General features: G+C 42.1%; 1 protein-coding gene across 6 annotated transcripts in view; it reads right to left on the bottom strand.

Annotated features, from left to right (window-relative positions):
- The window catches only part of LOC120504360 (multiple epidermal growth factor-like domains protein 6), a 185,606-nt gene that overhangs the window by 162,857 nt on the left and 7,051 nt on the right, over positions 1 to 15,698 (bottom strand). For all 6 annotated transcript variants that reach the window (XR_005627998.1, XM_039713776.1, XM_039713779.1 and 3 more), the window contains exons 2-4: positions 10,524 to 10,658; positions 9,768 to 9,877; positions 8,138 to 8,242 (exon numbers count right to left, since the gene is read on the bottom strand). Coding sequence is in view for 5 of the 6 variants with exons in the window: in XM_039713776.1 (XP_039569710.1) it covers positions 8,138 to 8,242; positions 9,768 to 9,877; positions 10,524 to 10,658 (350 nt within the window). In the remaining variant the exon portion in view is untranslated. The remainder of the gene's footprint in view (positions 1 to 8,137; positions 8,243 to 9,767; positions 9,878 to 10,523; positions 10,659 to 15,698) is intronic.

Here is a 15,698-nt window from a genome sequence, read left to right as displayed (position 1 = left end):
GACAGGACAGCAGAAACCATCTCCAACTTCACTCTGAAAAACTACCAAAATACAACAAAAATGTTCTTAAAGACATAACAATCTGCTGGATATTCTGCCAAATCAGTTAAAATTCCATGATGTCTAGATGCTTTATTAATGTTAGGGTTGCATCCAGAGCTACACAAGCACTGCATGAACTGGGTGCTGGCAGAGCTTAGCCATGGTACCTTGGGTTAATTAAATCCATCTGCATTACCTGATCAAGCTCACTGTCATCCAGCTCAAATCCCTGAAGCAAGCTGGAAGCCCAAATAAATCTGCCCACAGCCACACAGAGGCCATGCAGGTGTCATGAAACAGAATCCAGATGTTTCCAGAGACTCAAAGTCTGCTCATTCCCCTTTTGTTAGTGTGGGGGGGAAGAATGTACCTGCACAGCACCTCTGCACAACTCTCAGTTTGCTGGCACACATTTCCTCACCCAACAAACAAATGCCAGCAGCCAGACAGCAGCTCTTCCCCTGTGATTTTTTACTTTTACCTTCTGCAGCAAGCACAGCCTAAACAGCCTTTTGTGGCAAAGACAACGGGGGTGAATTCTCTCTCCAGTGCTTATTCTGAGGCTCATTTCCTCCTGACATATTTGTTTGCAGCTCCAGCTCTGCTGTCTGTCTACCTGTCTCTCCCTCCTAATGGCTGTGGAGCCCAGGCAGTGCCTCCCTTTCAGCAGGATGGGCTGATGATTATATCCTGTCACACCCAGCAGAGAGCCAGGCATGATCTTTCAATCAGCCTTTCCACCGCTCCTGGTTTAGAGCAGCAGAGCTTTTATTCCTCTCAGCTTTTTAGTGGCTGCTTTAAAGGGCTTTTTATCTGGGGAGGTTGGTGTCTTGCTGCTGATGAAAGGTGTTTCTGTGGACAGTGTTGGCAAAGAGCAGGTGGGTGTGAGGAGGGGAGCAAAGAAGAAAGAATGGAAAGTTTGGAGGAAGCCATGCTTTCAGGGCTTTTTGATTCCTGCCCAGGGCCTTGCTCACAACCAGAATTAATCTCTGAATCAACTGTTATCTATCACCACAACAGATAATGTCATTTTTATCTCAACCATAACTTTTTTTTCTTTGAGAGATTACAGATAGCTTGGACCTCCTGCAGTGATCTGGGCACTACATTTGTCTTCTGCAAATCTCTGCCCAAGAGAACATCCAGCTCACCTGTCCCATGGGCTTCTAATCAGCTCCACACTTGTGACACTTCATACTCAGGTCCAGTGTTACCTTCCCATTAATTTGTAGCTATACACATCTGCAATTTAAATATACAAATCCCATGATGTTTTAAGTGTCAGGACGCCTGTCAGTTGTCACCAGAGCACAGGAGACAGGTTACAGAAAGATGTGTCACCATGAGACCAACCCTGGCAGGAGATGACTGTTTTGATAGACCTCCATGATGGAGATGACATTGCAGATTAGAAACAGATTTTTGTCTTAATACTCAAAATATTTTTTTCTCTTTACATTTAAAAATCTAATGGGGAATTTACAGGCTTCATTAAGGTTTAGGGGTTAAAAAAATCAAGCAGTGCCTTTTTGTTTCTCAGATTTTGAAGGCAATTACGTCACTGGAGTGCTGAAGGACTAACTCTGCAGTGAGGCCAGAATCAGCTAAAAGGCTGCAAGTGAAACTTGATAAACTACTTATAAACTGAAAGAAAAAGCCAGCAGGTTTCCCCCCTTCTCCCTGTGCTTCTGGAAGGCCCCAAAGTGGCTCTGTGGATTTTGGAGGGGCTTCACCTGAGGCAGAGAGAGGCACGGCAGCAGCTCCAAGGTCACCTCAAGGAGAGCTGCAGGAGAAGGCAGGGGTGACAGCAGGACACCAAGCCAGCCCCGAGCTGACAGAGGCTGGGGACACCCTGAGGATCACACAGGGACACCAAGCTGCATCTGCTGTGGGCTCACCTGGTGGCAGACAGCACCAGGACATGGAGAGATGCAGGCAGGGGGGACTGACAGTGAAAACAGCAGAGCTCCCATGTGAAAAGAGATACTGAGAGGGGAAATTTGAAAAGGTCATGCTTATTTTAGACTGGTTTTAGTAAGGGCAGAGTTGTCCAGACAACTGAAGTGGGGTTTTAAATCCAAAGCCACCTAAAGTTATATAAGGGGTATTTTTGAAATGCATGCTGGGCAGTAGAACGCTCTTAATATTGAATAAAAATCACCTGAAACAGCCTCTGAAACAGTTTTAAATGTCTGAAATCTCCAGTGTTGGAAAGAATTAAATATTTACTGGGCTCTCAGATCACTTCATTGAAATCAAGGGCTTCTGTATTTGCAATATGACCAATCAATATTAAGGTTTAAATCCTACACTGCTATTCTTTCTCTGAACTAAACCAATTTGCTTCAGAACTGGCTGACTTTAGTGGCTGCATCTTTAACAGAGGATCAAGCACTGCGTGCTGGCCACAACCAACCTGCCGGGTACAAAGTTAAGATATTTAAGCCCCATCCCCTGAAACTGCCTGGCAGTGCTGGTGTTTGCTGTGTGCCTCACACATGACAGCCAGAAAGGAAGTGCCACCATCCACTCTGAACTTCTGGTGAGTTAAAACACATCAACACCCCCTGCTAGATCTGCATGCTGTTCAAAACACACTCTTGTTTTCAAACTCCACTCCTTGGAAGGGTTTTGGACCCTCTAAGTAGACAGCACTGTTATTATCCTGACAAGGGCTAAAAAGGGCTCATTACCCCACTCCTAATGCAGGAACAAGTGATTCCAGCACATTCCCAGCCCACAGGATGCTCTCAAGAGCTCTCTGGGGCTCCTTCAGGGTGGCCCCAAAGCATCTCCCCCTTCCCAAGTGCTGCCTGCCAGGGCTCCCCATCACAGGAGGGGTGTGGTAGCCAAAAAAACAGGCACAGGATTGAGGGATCACTGCTCCTGGGAGTCAGAAAGGAGCAGAGGAAGAGCAAAACAGAGTGCCACTAGGAGACAGGGTGATCACAAGGTTTCTTTCTGCCAGAGGACAGAAAGATAGGACAGGTCCTATCCTACCCTGAGCAGCCTCATCAGTCATCTCTGCTGCCCTTGCCATGATACTTTGTAAAATGCCCTTGCATTTTACTAATGAAACTGAGTCATTTGAGGCAGGAGGATTGTGCTAAAACATGAAAAAAAACCCAAAGCTGGTATCTTTAAGGTATTATGTGCACTAAACTAGAGCAAGCTGAGCATAAATGATCTTTTGTGCCATCCTCTTCCACTCTCCCTATGGGATAATGGTAAATTTTCAAGTTAAAAAGGTTGGCTCAGGTCAAACTTCAGGGGACTTACAGCCAAAATATGAAAACAAAATGCCAAAAACCCTGGCACCATGAGGGCCCAGCTATCAGAACTAATTTACCCCCACAAATATTTTAACATTTCATAGTTTCAGTGGGAAACAAAGATCCATGAAAACTGAAGACATCCTTAGGGTCAACAGATCCATGGGAGCTTGCTATTTGCCATTTTAAAGAAGGAAAATCTGCAGCACTGGTTCATGGATTTACACTGCCCTGTAAGGATTGTGTAGGTCTCCAGCCTCAAAGAAGAAAAGCTTAAAGACCAGGATGGCAGACAGGACATTAATCAGAAGTTGTATCAAACAGCTCTTTGTAGGAAGAAACACTTCCTAAAGGAAAATGGAAGAAAATTATTTTCCACAGAGAAAGAAAAGAATATTGTTATTTGTAAGAAAATATATCAGAATTCCTGCCATTTTAATCAATGGTTTCAAAAAAAAAAAACAACCAACCTTTTTTTAAGCAGTTTTACAGTGTAAACTCTGATCTACCTGCTCTAGGAGATGCTGGTATTTTTGTTTACCAGAATCTTTATATAGTTCAATATCTTAATAGTGTGTGACCAGAGTGAAGGCAGAGATTGACAGCTAGTCAATGAACTGATGAATATCTCCCTCATAAGCATTTCATTTAGCTACCCATGCAGTGTGCATTCTGCCTTTATACACACATTCCAGTGCCATTATCTCACACTTAATTACTTGGGTCTCAAAGCACCTGACGAAGGAATGAGCCACCATTATCAACATTTCATGTACAACAAAGCCCAGGCAGAGAGGGGTAATTTGCTAAAAGTTACTGCACTAAATATCCAAGGTCAGTGGAAAGGAAAGCTCTTATCAGGTGAGCCCTGCAGCCAGCAGAGCACACTGCCTCTCCAGATGTGTGCTGGGGAAGCATCTTTAATGATCTGCACCAGGCACGGCAAAAGAACCTAAAATTCCACTTGCGTGACAGCAAACAGTAGTGTAAGAATTAAAAATTAATCTATTGACACTTTATCTGTCAAGCACTGGAATATTGCATTCAGCTTTCTTTGGAGAGGGCAAACACCAGGCCACCATGAGATGACTTTGCTGACAAGTCTGCCCTGGTCATTCCTCACCTATTTTTAAACCACTTCCAATTACACCCATTGTCTCAGATAGGCTCAACTGTACTTATTCTTTCATAATTGTGGTGGCCTCTTGCAAAACGTTAATCATGCTCAGATTTTCTATCAGTCAAGAAATTACAAAGCCTGTTCAGTTCTCAGTCTGGTTTTTTACTTCATGTTTTAAAACCCCTCAGGAGGCACTCAGCAAAACCATCAACAGCTTGAGATTTGATGACAAAACACTCAAGAGTCAAAACTAACCCTTCATTTTCCATTGAGCAATTCTATGTACACGAGGAGCAAATAAACACACCCTTGTTTGTAGAACTTGGGATGTTTTCAATGGCTGTATGTCCAAGTAAAGGTCCCAGAGCTGAATCAAACAAGCTGAATGAAATTCATTCACTCCCATGTCCAGCTCAGGTGGCCACCAGGCCTTGAACAAGATTGCCAGGACAACTAGTGAATATCAATGACACCAGCACTGCAGCAGAACTCATTCTTGGCACTGGGTTTTACCTTCTCCCTTTTTTGTTACAGGTTTTCCCTCCCTTTCACAAATGGGACAAATGTGGATGACAACTTCCAGACAAGTTCAAAAAGTGGAAAGAAATCCAGCTTGCAAGTTTACATTGTAATTGATATAAGTCTATTATTACAAGACAAATTGCAGCAGACAGTGCAGAAGACAGCTCAATCTGTTACCGAGTCCCTGCAATGGCTGCATGAAGAACTCGACCATCTCACCCATAAATCTTTCTCCTAAGTTTGCATTGCTGCTTGTGTGGGAAAAATAATAAAACCTTGGAGTGACGTGTACAAGGGAGGCAGTAACACTTTTCTAAACACAACTGCATTAAGTTTGTTACAGGAGCCCTGACCCTTGCAGCATCTCAGCAGGATTGTGTCGTGTCCCAGGCTGCAGAAACACCCCATGACTCCTTTAAAAAGTCATTAGCTGCTCTCATTAGCTGCTCTCGTGCCAATTGTGAATAAACATCTCTGCTGAGAGGGCTGTGAGGCACTGGGCTGCCATCAGCCATCCTGGAGGATCCATCACAAACTTTCTTCAGACAAAACTTCATTTCCAGGACAATTGCCTACTCCCTGCCTCAATGGCAAACATTAACTCCACAAAAAGAATGATTAGAAGATTCCCGAGATGTATGTTCCCATTTATTTCTTAGAGTAATTGAATTTAGTCATATTTTTATAGTAATTTGTCTATTGTCTGTAGTTCACAGCACCCAGCAAGGAAACCATGAGAGCTGCTGCACAAGTGAAACTGCAGAATCAGCTGCCAACACTGATGACAGAAACAGAGAAGAAAATCAAAAAGGTTGGAGAGGGGGAGATATAAAATGGGATACATGAAGCAATTTTGCTGAAATGAGCTCAAGTGCAGCTATGAAATGCCTGTGGTTCCTCCTCTGTCAGGAGACTGACAGGAGGCCACAATACCAGAAGTGACAGAAGCCAAGATTACAAATGTGGGAAATGGATTTATAGAAAATTCTCAAAGCCTGACAAAAACTCACAAAATATACATCTATATACAAACCTTAAAATGAAAATTACTAACTTAAAAATATCATAAAATAAAACAAACATTATTAAAACAATTAAACTGAAAACAAGTTTCAAAAATAGCCTTACAAATAAAACTAGATACTTAAAAAAAATACAATTATAAAAAATACATTATCATAAAACCCACACAGAATAATTTTAAATCATGAACTTTAAAACATTTACAGCATTATAACTAAAACTAATAAACAGAAAAACATTTATAATCTATTATAATTAAAAATTAATTAAGCTGCTCTTATAACAATTGGTGGTACCAAGTGCCAAATCCACCTCAGAATCATAGTGATGGACTCCTTAACTCTTTGAAAGGAAGAAAGAAACCACCTCTCAAGCATTAAATCCAAGCTACTTTAAGAGCAATATTCAAACATCAGCCAGGAAAACTGGAGGCTGTTAGTCCCACAGTACATCTCTCCTTCCTTTTGCTGCACCAATATGATACAAAGATCAGAAGAATCTGACTGGAGGCACCTGCAACAGTTAAGAGGCCTTACACTCTAAATTACCTAGCTTTTGTTAGGCAGGTGAATGGTCCATAACACTCTTCCTGAAAGAAGGTTTTTCCCTTCAGAATTCAATTTATAAACTTGCTCCTGCCAGGCTGCGATAGCGGCTGCGGTACCAACCTGAGAATGATGACTCCTGGAATTCCATTCAAACCTCAGCAGTCAGTGGGGAGCAGACAAACGAGCAGAGATAAAAGTTCCACCCAGGTGCAAAGAGCAGGGACTGCAGGATGCCCCTCATTGTTTTTACAGGGGCTGCAGTCACCAGCCTGTGAAACAGAGACTGCACAATCCCCTCGCAGCTTGAAAACCTGACCTGGGCTATCCACAAGCTGGGAATGCCTCAGCTCCACAGGTATCTCCAAGCAAAAGGAGCCTCAAAAGACAATTTATTATGGCAAGGACAATTTATAATTTGCTGAGATATATTCCATTTGGTAATAACTTATTAGGAGGCCTTTTTGGAGACTGTGATCCTGCTTACCTTGAAGCAGCAGCTCTCCTGTAAGTTAATCACAACCAGGCTGCCTTGGTGTCACCCTGGCTCACCTCAACTCACCCACATAAACTTGTTTTTGTGGGCAGTAAAGAAATACCCAATCACAGCTCAACTGAACTGAAATTGTCTGCAGGCAGCAGCAGCTCCATTGTAAATAGCTCTGCCTTTTATTTATTGTTATAGTCCTTCTCACTCACACTGCCTGACAGACAAGCCAGGTGAGGACACGAACATATTAGAATTTAAAAAGGAAAAAACGAAATACTTAAAAATCTGCCTTCCTTTGAACAAAACACAATATGCTTCAGTTGAAAAGGAAATTATCATTTGCCTAATACAAAAGAAACCCTTTGTCCCAATCACAGCCTACTCTGAAGGAATGACTTTCTTCCCTCCCTTAAGAAGCCAAATGGATGCAGTGCTGTAATTTTGGAGAGCTTTACACAGTGTGTTAAATTACAAGACAACCCATTGTGGGTTTATCAAATTGTGAGCCAGTGTGTGAGACAAAAAAGATTCTCATTGAGAGTGGGTGATAGAGTCTAAGTCACACAAAATTCAGACTATAGTATGCTAGAACACAGTGAAATGAAAGATTGGTGCATATATTATTCCAGGAATACTATGAAATATTTGGTAGTGAGCTGTAAAACCTTCCTAGGAGATGCACAAAAAAAACATCCCATGAACAAATACAGTGGTTCATTTGCTGCATTCTTCACCTACTGCCCACCTGCTTTGACTCAGAATTTCCTCTCACAAAGGTAAAAGCAAGGCTGAGAAATTCACTAAGAGCACCACAGGAGCATTCAAGTTGAGCAGCAATAGACAGACACTCCCCTGGACACCACTGCTGGTATTCAGTGATATCATCCACCACAGACACTCACTCATCTGATACCAATCAAATTAAATTTTCATCTTGCTTTGTTAAAATTCAATACCAAATTTAAAAAAAAGAGAGCATGATCAAATAACCATTTAAAAGTGCAGCAAAGACACCTTTAATTTTAAGGCAACATTAATAAAATATTATTCTTTTAACAATTACTGTTGAAGTCATATTTTATCCAAACACCAGATGCCCTGGAGACAATTGCCATGCACTCACCATACTGGCAGCGAGGCCCCTGGAATCCTGCAGGACACTGGCACACCTGGGACCCTTCTCCAGAGCACTTCCCTCCATTGAAGCAAGAGCCAGCAGTGCAGAGCACTAGAGCACACAAACAGAATGGGACAGGCTGTTTCAGCTGATTTGGTGCCAGGGATCCTCAGAACTGCCTTTCTGGCTCAGTCCTGTTGCAACATGACCTTCCAAATAAGAAGAAACCCAGATTTTTACTGAAGAGCAAAGGCTGGACTGCAGCAGGACTTGGAACCATACATGTAACTACCTTGTTGATATGAAGAAATTTAATAAAAGTGAGACTTAGATATTTCAGTTTAACTTGAAGGTGCTTCAGAGGCAGAAGACAGGACTCAAAGCACTGCCTGAATCCAAAATAAAATAAGAAAAACTGCCAGACAACAATGGAGGAATGGTTAAAAACCACTGATGCACTGGGAGATATTATATATGTGGAGGGGAAAAGGGAATTACAATTCTTCCCTTCCTCTACCACACAACAGTTTTATTTACAACAATTTAAATTCCACATGTTTGAGCCAAACTTGCAAAGAGTGTCAAATACAAAAGAGTAATTCAACCACTTTGGTGCCTTAAAGAATTCAAAGCAAGTCTACACTGCTATTTCATGAAGAAAAAAAATTTAATTTTGCCACTGGTGCTCACATACCTTAAACTCCTTTACACCAGAGAGATTCAAAGCAAGTCTGCACTGCTATTTCATGAAGAAAATTTAATTTTGCCACTGGTGCTCACATACCTTAAACTCCTTTACACCAGAGATTAAAACACAGATTGTAAACATATTTTTGACTTCTTACAACTAAACAGGTGCACACTAAATAAGCAGATTCAGGCTGAAGCTAACAGGAATACCTCTCAGGCTTGTTCTTGTGTTTTAACTACAAAGAGACAACCATAAAAGCAAGCTCTCTGAATGCAGCCCTGAAGTTGGTACAAAGATTAAAAAATAAATAAGAACAGATGCTAACTTTCATATAGCAAACACAATTACTGACTAAACAGTAACAAAACTAAACACTGAGTAGGTTGCCATCTTCTACTGATGTCTTGTTAACAGTGGCTGAAGTGCTGCCTTATCATTTAAATTAAATTCCATCTTTTAAAAACATCCAATCATTATTAGAAATTGGTGATAGAAAAGGGTTCTCATCAGATGGAGAACCACAGGGTAGAAATAAAACTGCCTCAATGGCACCAGTACAAGGGAAAATGCCAAAACCAGTCCGACTCCACAGTGAGCGCTACACCCAAGAAAAGTGCCTCACAGCAGATTTCTCTGCATAATTTGGGTAACAGCAATAAATTTGGTTGGCCTGTCAAAGCCAGGCTGGCACAAAAAGTGCTGCAGCAACTCCAATTAGAGTTTAGACTTTTAATCTAAATTGTGTGGATTAAAATTAGAGCTATTTGCTGCTTTTACATGAGCGCTTTTATATTTTCAAAGGACATTTCCTCCCCCATCACTGGGGAAATGCCAGTTATAAACGATAAGAAGCAAAACCTTTGTATCTAGAAGTGGGGATTCAGTAGGAAGGCACGGCCTGAGGATGTCACCTTGTGGTTTTGTCCCAGTTTTGTCCCAACTCACAGTGCAGACAGCCGGGTTCATTGTCCTGCTGGGCCCAGCCGGGGCAGCACTTGTAGACAGTCTGCTGCTCCATCCTGTACACCTGCTTGTAAACCGTGTAGTAGCCAGACCTGTGGGGAAAGGAAGGTTAGGAGAGCAACCACAGCTCCCATTCCACTCACTCGCACCTCACCAGCAGCACACTGTACTTGTATGTCATATTTAGGAGACTTTTTTTCAGCCTCCATCAGGACTTCTCGTTAAAAACGAAGCAAAACAGCAAACTGCATCCTGATAACACCCAATACCTCTGACATGCTGTGTCCACACATTATTTTAAAGAATTTCTATTCAGGCTACTCAAAGGTGAATTTTTTTTTCTTTTTTTTGCAATCAGTTTTGGGTTTAGCTGTTGGGGGAGTCAGATCCCCCATCAGTTCCAAGCATGTGACAGAAATAGAAAGAAGTTCAATTTTTCAAAGTCAACGCCTTGACAGCTGGGCTTCACCTGCACAAGAACAAGACAGGAACATTTTCTGATAGTGTGAAATTCTGAATCTAAAGCCAGCCATGAAGCTCATGAGCAACGCAAAACACATTAAAAAGTCACATTTTCTACTCAGCAATAACAGATTTCAAGTCAAATCTCAGGAGGACACTATGTCCATAACCACACATATCAGATGAAACAGTTGACAACTTATCTCCCAAAAAAGTTAAAGAACTTGCACAAAGATTAGCAACAAAACCCATTTATAACAATAGATAGTACATTACCTTCTCTCATAGCTCACACACCACCTCCTCTTGGTGCAGCCTTGCTTCCACATCTTGACCATCCGACTGAAGGACTGAATGCAGGGCTCCTGGTGCCCCACCAGAGCCAGCTCCAGCACTGGGCACACATTGGGCCTGCGGGGGCAAAGAAAAAAAATTTTTTTTATTTCTAATACCAAATTTAGACATCTAGAGAAATACACATAAAACTCTGCTGGGTGTAAGAGTTTGAACCAGGATTTCTACTGGTGTTGGAACACACTGCAGGTCCAAGCCTTAGAAGGCAGCAGGTGAACAGTGCACTGAAATTCAGGATCCACACAAGTCAATAAAAGATTTACCACAGATTCCAGGGCAGATAAAATTTATCTAAACTATTGCTAGGGAAATTGTATATTCTGTAAGAGCCCCCCTCGCTATCAGTCCCCTCAGGGAAACACATGAAATTGGTAAGAGGAAGTATCCTTGTTCTCTGCTGATTATTCCTAAAATAACAAGACCAAAATAAAAGCGCTGCTTTGGAGGATGATATGTAATCTTCATCCTACTACCAAGCCAGAGTTACAAAAATAGCAGGATTGCAGGAGGTATGGAGGGTCAAAAAAAAGGTTACATGCTGATGGTTTTGCAGAGATTTTGTCTGCCTTATCCCAATTTCTTTGCCCTGGTATAAATCAGGAAATTCTGCATGACAGAAAACAATGGCAGCAACATTCAAGGTCTAAATAAAACCATAAAGAATGAGGAGTTTTGTCATCTTTGAAGGCAGGAACCTGTTGTGACACGAATGAAATTAACTCACTGATTTTTTTTTTAGTAGTTTATAGATTGTTAGTGCAATAATTTAATCACCAATTCCCCAGGACAGCCTGGTGAGGCTTTGCAAGCACAAGCCTCAGTAACTCAAACACGGGGGGAACAGGGACCTTCTATACCCACCCTGGCAACAACACCATTCAGCAGGCAAGTCCTTCCCCAAATTTCAGTCTGAGCACTCTCCAAGCTAGAGAGTGATCACATAACACACTTGTTTCCTCTGTCACAGGTAGGAACATGACCCTGTGCTAGAAAACCTAGGGGTGGCACTAATAAGAGAGCAGTTCTAGCCCAAGAGCTGCCTGGCAGCTGGTCATCATCACTGACAGTGGACATTATTCACCTCTCATTCAGGATTTATGGTGTTTTTTAACTCCTATGAAGCCTGAACACCACACAAGGTAGCCTTGCTAACGAGAGAACAACTTTCACCCACAGGTCTTCAAGTAGTTTACAAATATCATTAAATTAAGCCTTCACAGAACCAAAAAACACTATAACCATGATCCATTTTCCTGCTGAGCTGAACACTTGGAAGAAGCCCTGCCTGGATCAAATCCCACAGGATTTGACTGGACAACAGTGCCGGTGCTGTGCAGAATGCTGACACCACCCCATGGAGAATGGCACACCCAGCCAGGTCTCCCAAAGCCACCACAGCTGCCAAGGGAGCACCTGGGACATCCTCTCAGGGTAAAGAGGACCTCTGCCCAACAAGGACGCTCCAGGAGGAGGAACAGAGCAGATTTAAGCACAACCCAAACCCTCAGGAATTCAGGCAGCCAATGTAAAGGAAGGCAGGAGAAGAAAGCCCAGAGCTGTAAGCTCTCCTTGTCCCATATCACCATGGAAAAAAGTAAAGAGTCCTTTTGTACTGGAACACCTGACCTTGGCAGAAGTTACTTTCCTGAACTAGAATATCTGTTTCTCCCAGGCTTTAGAGCATTAGAGCAGTCATCATCATCCCAAAACACATTGCCAGGGGACATCCCTCCATGTTCTTCCTCCTCTATTCCATACTCAATATTGCTCCGTATTTCCCATTCCTCAGGTCTGCTCTGGGTGCCAACACCTCAGAGCAGAGCAGGAGATGGTCACAGCCCAGTTCTAGATTGCCTCAAATTCCTCAAGCAACCAGCCTTCCCCCTCATTCCCAGTGTCATCTCCATTATTTAGCAATCCTTCCCATGTGTCCCAGCTACCCCTTCCCTCCAGAATTACCTCTCCATTTAACATATTTAGCTGAAGTTCAGAGCCATTGTTCCCAAGCCATTCTTAGCACAAAGTCTGCCATTTGTTTCCCATCCAAAGAAGATCTTTGTGTGCCCAAAATCTTGCCTGTTTTTCCTCCTTTCCATTACGTCAGTTGGTCTAATAAAACCCTTGCCTTACTTAGCAACCATGCCTCACTTAGCAGGCTTTTTTAAATGGCTCTCCCTCCAGTGAATAGAACATCATGTTCTGATAATTCATGCATATCTCCTTTTATTAGAAATGCCTAAAACTTTCCAGATAAAGGTACATTCATATGCATCGCTCTTCCATAAATAAAAGAGGGGAGCTGACAATGGTTGTAATGACACACTGAGCCCATCCCACAAGTTCCTCCTCATGTGATATTGCCATGTTTCCAGGAATAGCAGTATTGACTTCTAGGATATGGTTAATGGGAACAAATGACGCTCACAGAACAAAACAAGCCAGCAGCAGAGTCATATGTTTATGAAGATTTATTCAAAGTAAGCCATTCCTCCTCGATGCCCTTGGGATAATTTAAAGGCAGATATCAAAACTGCTGAAACACTATAATTAAATTGCAGCAATTGCATAACATGTAATCCTGTGCTGGCAAAGCTGGGAATCAAACATGCCCTCTCCAACAATTCAGCATCCTCACAGCTCCCACACACAGTCAACACGGCAGTTTTTGAGCCATCTGACTCACTTGAGACCTCCAAACCTCAGAGCAGCTCCTGGAACAAGGCTACAGCTAGTGAAGGTACAATTGATCTGCTAATTAGGGACCATCCAGGACTAAGCTGAAGGCCCAAGTGGATGTAGTGGTATATCAGAGAACAGCTCCTATTTTACTGCCGTGCCCTCTGCATTCAGAAGATGTTTCTTAACAGGAGTTTAAGTGTTAAAACAAGCAAAAGACTCAAAGGCATATTATGGGCCACGATTTGATTGATACACCAGTCCCTTTAAACCTTTTTGCACTGGTGCTCTGTGCTAGCCAAGGCTAACACCAAGGCTATTATTAGCTTGTCAGTCTGACTCAGGCAAGACAGAAAGCTCTCTTAATATTTGCATTAGGAGACTGCCCTTTAAACAAAGACACCCTACACACTTCCAGCTCAAGACTTGAGATTCTAATGAACAGATAATTAGACCAACACGGAGCAAGAGCAGCCTGGGCTAATCATATGGCTGTGGTGCCTGTGAACCACTGCGCAACGGGAAAAGTTCAGAGAAAATTAAAAGCATCTCCAGGCGGGATGTAATTCATTCCTGTGTTTGGAATTTTAAAAAGAAAATGAACAGATCTACCACAAAATCACAGAATGGTTTGAGTTGGAAAGGACCTTAAAGATATTCAGTTCCAATCCCCTGCCATGGGCAGGGTTACCTTCCACTGTCCCAGGTTGCTCCAAGCCCTGTCCAACCTGGCCTTGGACACTTCCATTTGTAAAGGTCCATCATATCTCTGTGATAGGGACATTTTCTTTTTCTGCCCATCACCTGGAATGCCAAAGTAGATCTTTCATTCTACCCATCTACTTTTTCCCAGCTCAATACAAGAAGCTGAAGGTAGATTTAACAGCAGTGGGAGAGCAAACACACATCAAGATATCCCTAAAGATTCCTTTCAACAGCACAAACTTTAAATCAAAACATTAACGAATACGAATTTGGCTGTCTGATTTCAGGTCTTTCCACAGAGACTCCCTGAATGACACCACCTTCTACACTAAGGCAGACAGCTGTTAGCATCTCCCTAAAAATGAGATGTTGCAGCCTGCATTGCCTCAGCTGACGAATTTGCAGCCTGAACTCTATTGATCTTCCCATAAATCAATCAATAGATGAAACCTGTCATAAGGAGCGACTTGCTGGAATCCTGTATTTTCAAAACACTAATTGGTTGCTGCTCCTTCCCCTTACGCTGTTATTAAAAGTTTAGAAAACCACAGTCTGCTTACTCAGTTTTAGTTTGAAAAGATCAAATAAGAGTTTTCTTAAGGGAACCAAGAATACAGTCAGGGCTAAATTCTCCACTGCTGTGATGATAACTGGTTTTGCACTAGAGATACACTGATGTTGATCTGAAAATAGCTGTACACTGCTACAAAGGATTTGGTTAGGAACTTTTCAGGTTAACTGTCTGAATCCCCTCACATCTCCAACATCACCATTGTCTTATAAAAAAGACCTCTAGAAAGACAAGGTGGCACTTTTCAGAAACATGTGGCACAGCAGAGGAGAAACAGCCAGCAGCATGATGCTGTATGCAAAAGAGATGTTGCTTAAAAGTTTTTAATCTATATCATCTCAATTGGAAAAGAGTAAAAACCAAATTTTATTTGAACACAGGAAAAGTCAAATCAGGAAATAGGCCACAGAAACAAAAGGTCCAAAGAACAAATTACATATATTGGCTTATATATATATAAATTTTGTCTCTAGATACTTATTGCTTAATACTTCACAAAGGCCAGAATGACAGAAAAGGCTTTTTTTTTTTTTTTTTTAAGCTGCCAAGCTCCCCTTTTTACCCTTAATCTATTTTAAGGCTCATTTCCCTGATCAAATTAATCAGCACTACCAGAGACAATTAGGACATCCTGCTCCCTTGACCACTAATCAATCCCTGCTCTCTCCCGATCCTGTATCAATATTTGTGATGTTCACAGCCCCTCTGGGACACGGACTGTAAGCACCAAGCTCATTTAGATTAGGTCTCATTATCACTGCTGGCTCTGTGGATGAAGGTCCACCACACGAGGCTGCCCCATCCCACAGGTTACTAATGCACTGCCGTGTCTCACTCACATCCTCCCTCTGATTAGATGGAGCAGCTAAATAACATGAGAGTTCCTTCAGCCTTTGTGCCCTGCATCTAGATGAAGAGCAAATCAATAGGAGATGATTAATTACACACTCAGCTATTATAACAACAATAAGATTTTTAGTTCTTGCCGCTATCAAAGTGCAGCGCCTGTCGTTTACCTTCCACTTAACCATCCTCCTCCCTCCCCCAGGACAGAATAATCTATTTTGGTTGGCAAGAAAAGCAGAAGATAAACATGCACATCCAGATCATTTAACTATGATTGGCCAATCCATCTTTTTTTTTAT

The sequence above is a fragment of the Passer montanus genome, unplaced genomic scaffold (genome assembly GCF_014805655.1).
Source record: "Passer montanus isolate IOZ18808 unplaced genomic scaffold, ASM1480565v1 scaffold29, whole genome shotgun sequence".
NCBI classification, from domain to species: Eukaryota; Metazoa; Chordata; class Aves; order Passeriformes; family Passeridae; genus Passer; species Passer montanus.
Note: the sequence above shows the minus strand (reverse complement) of the source record. Positions and strands in the feature narration are given on the sequence as shown.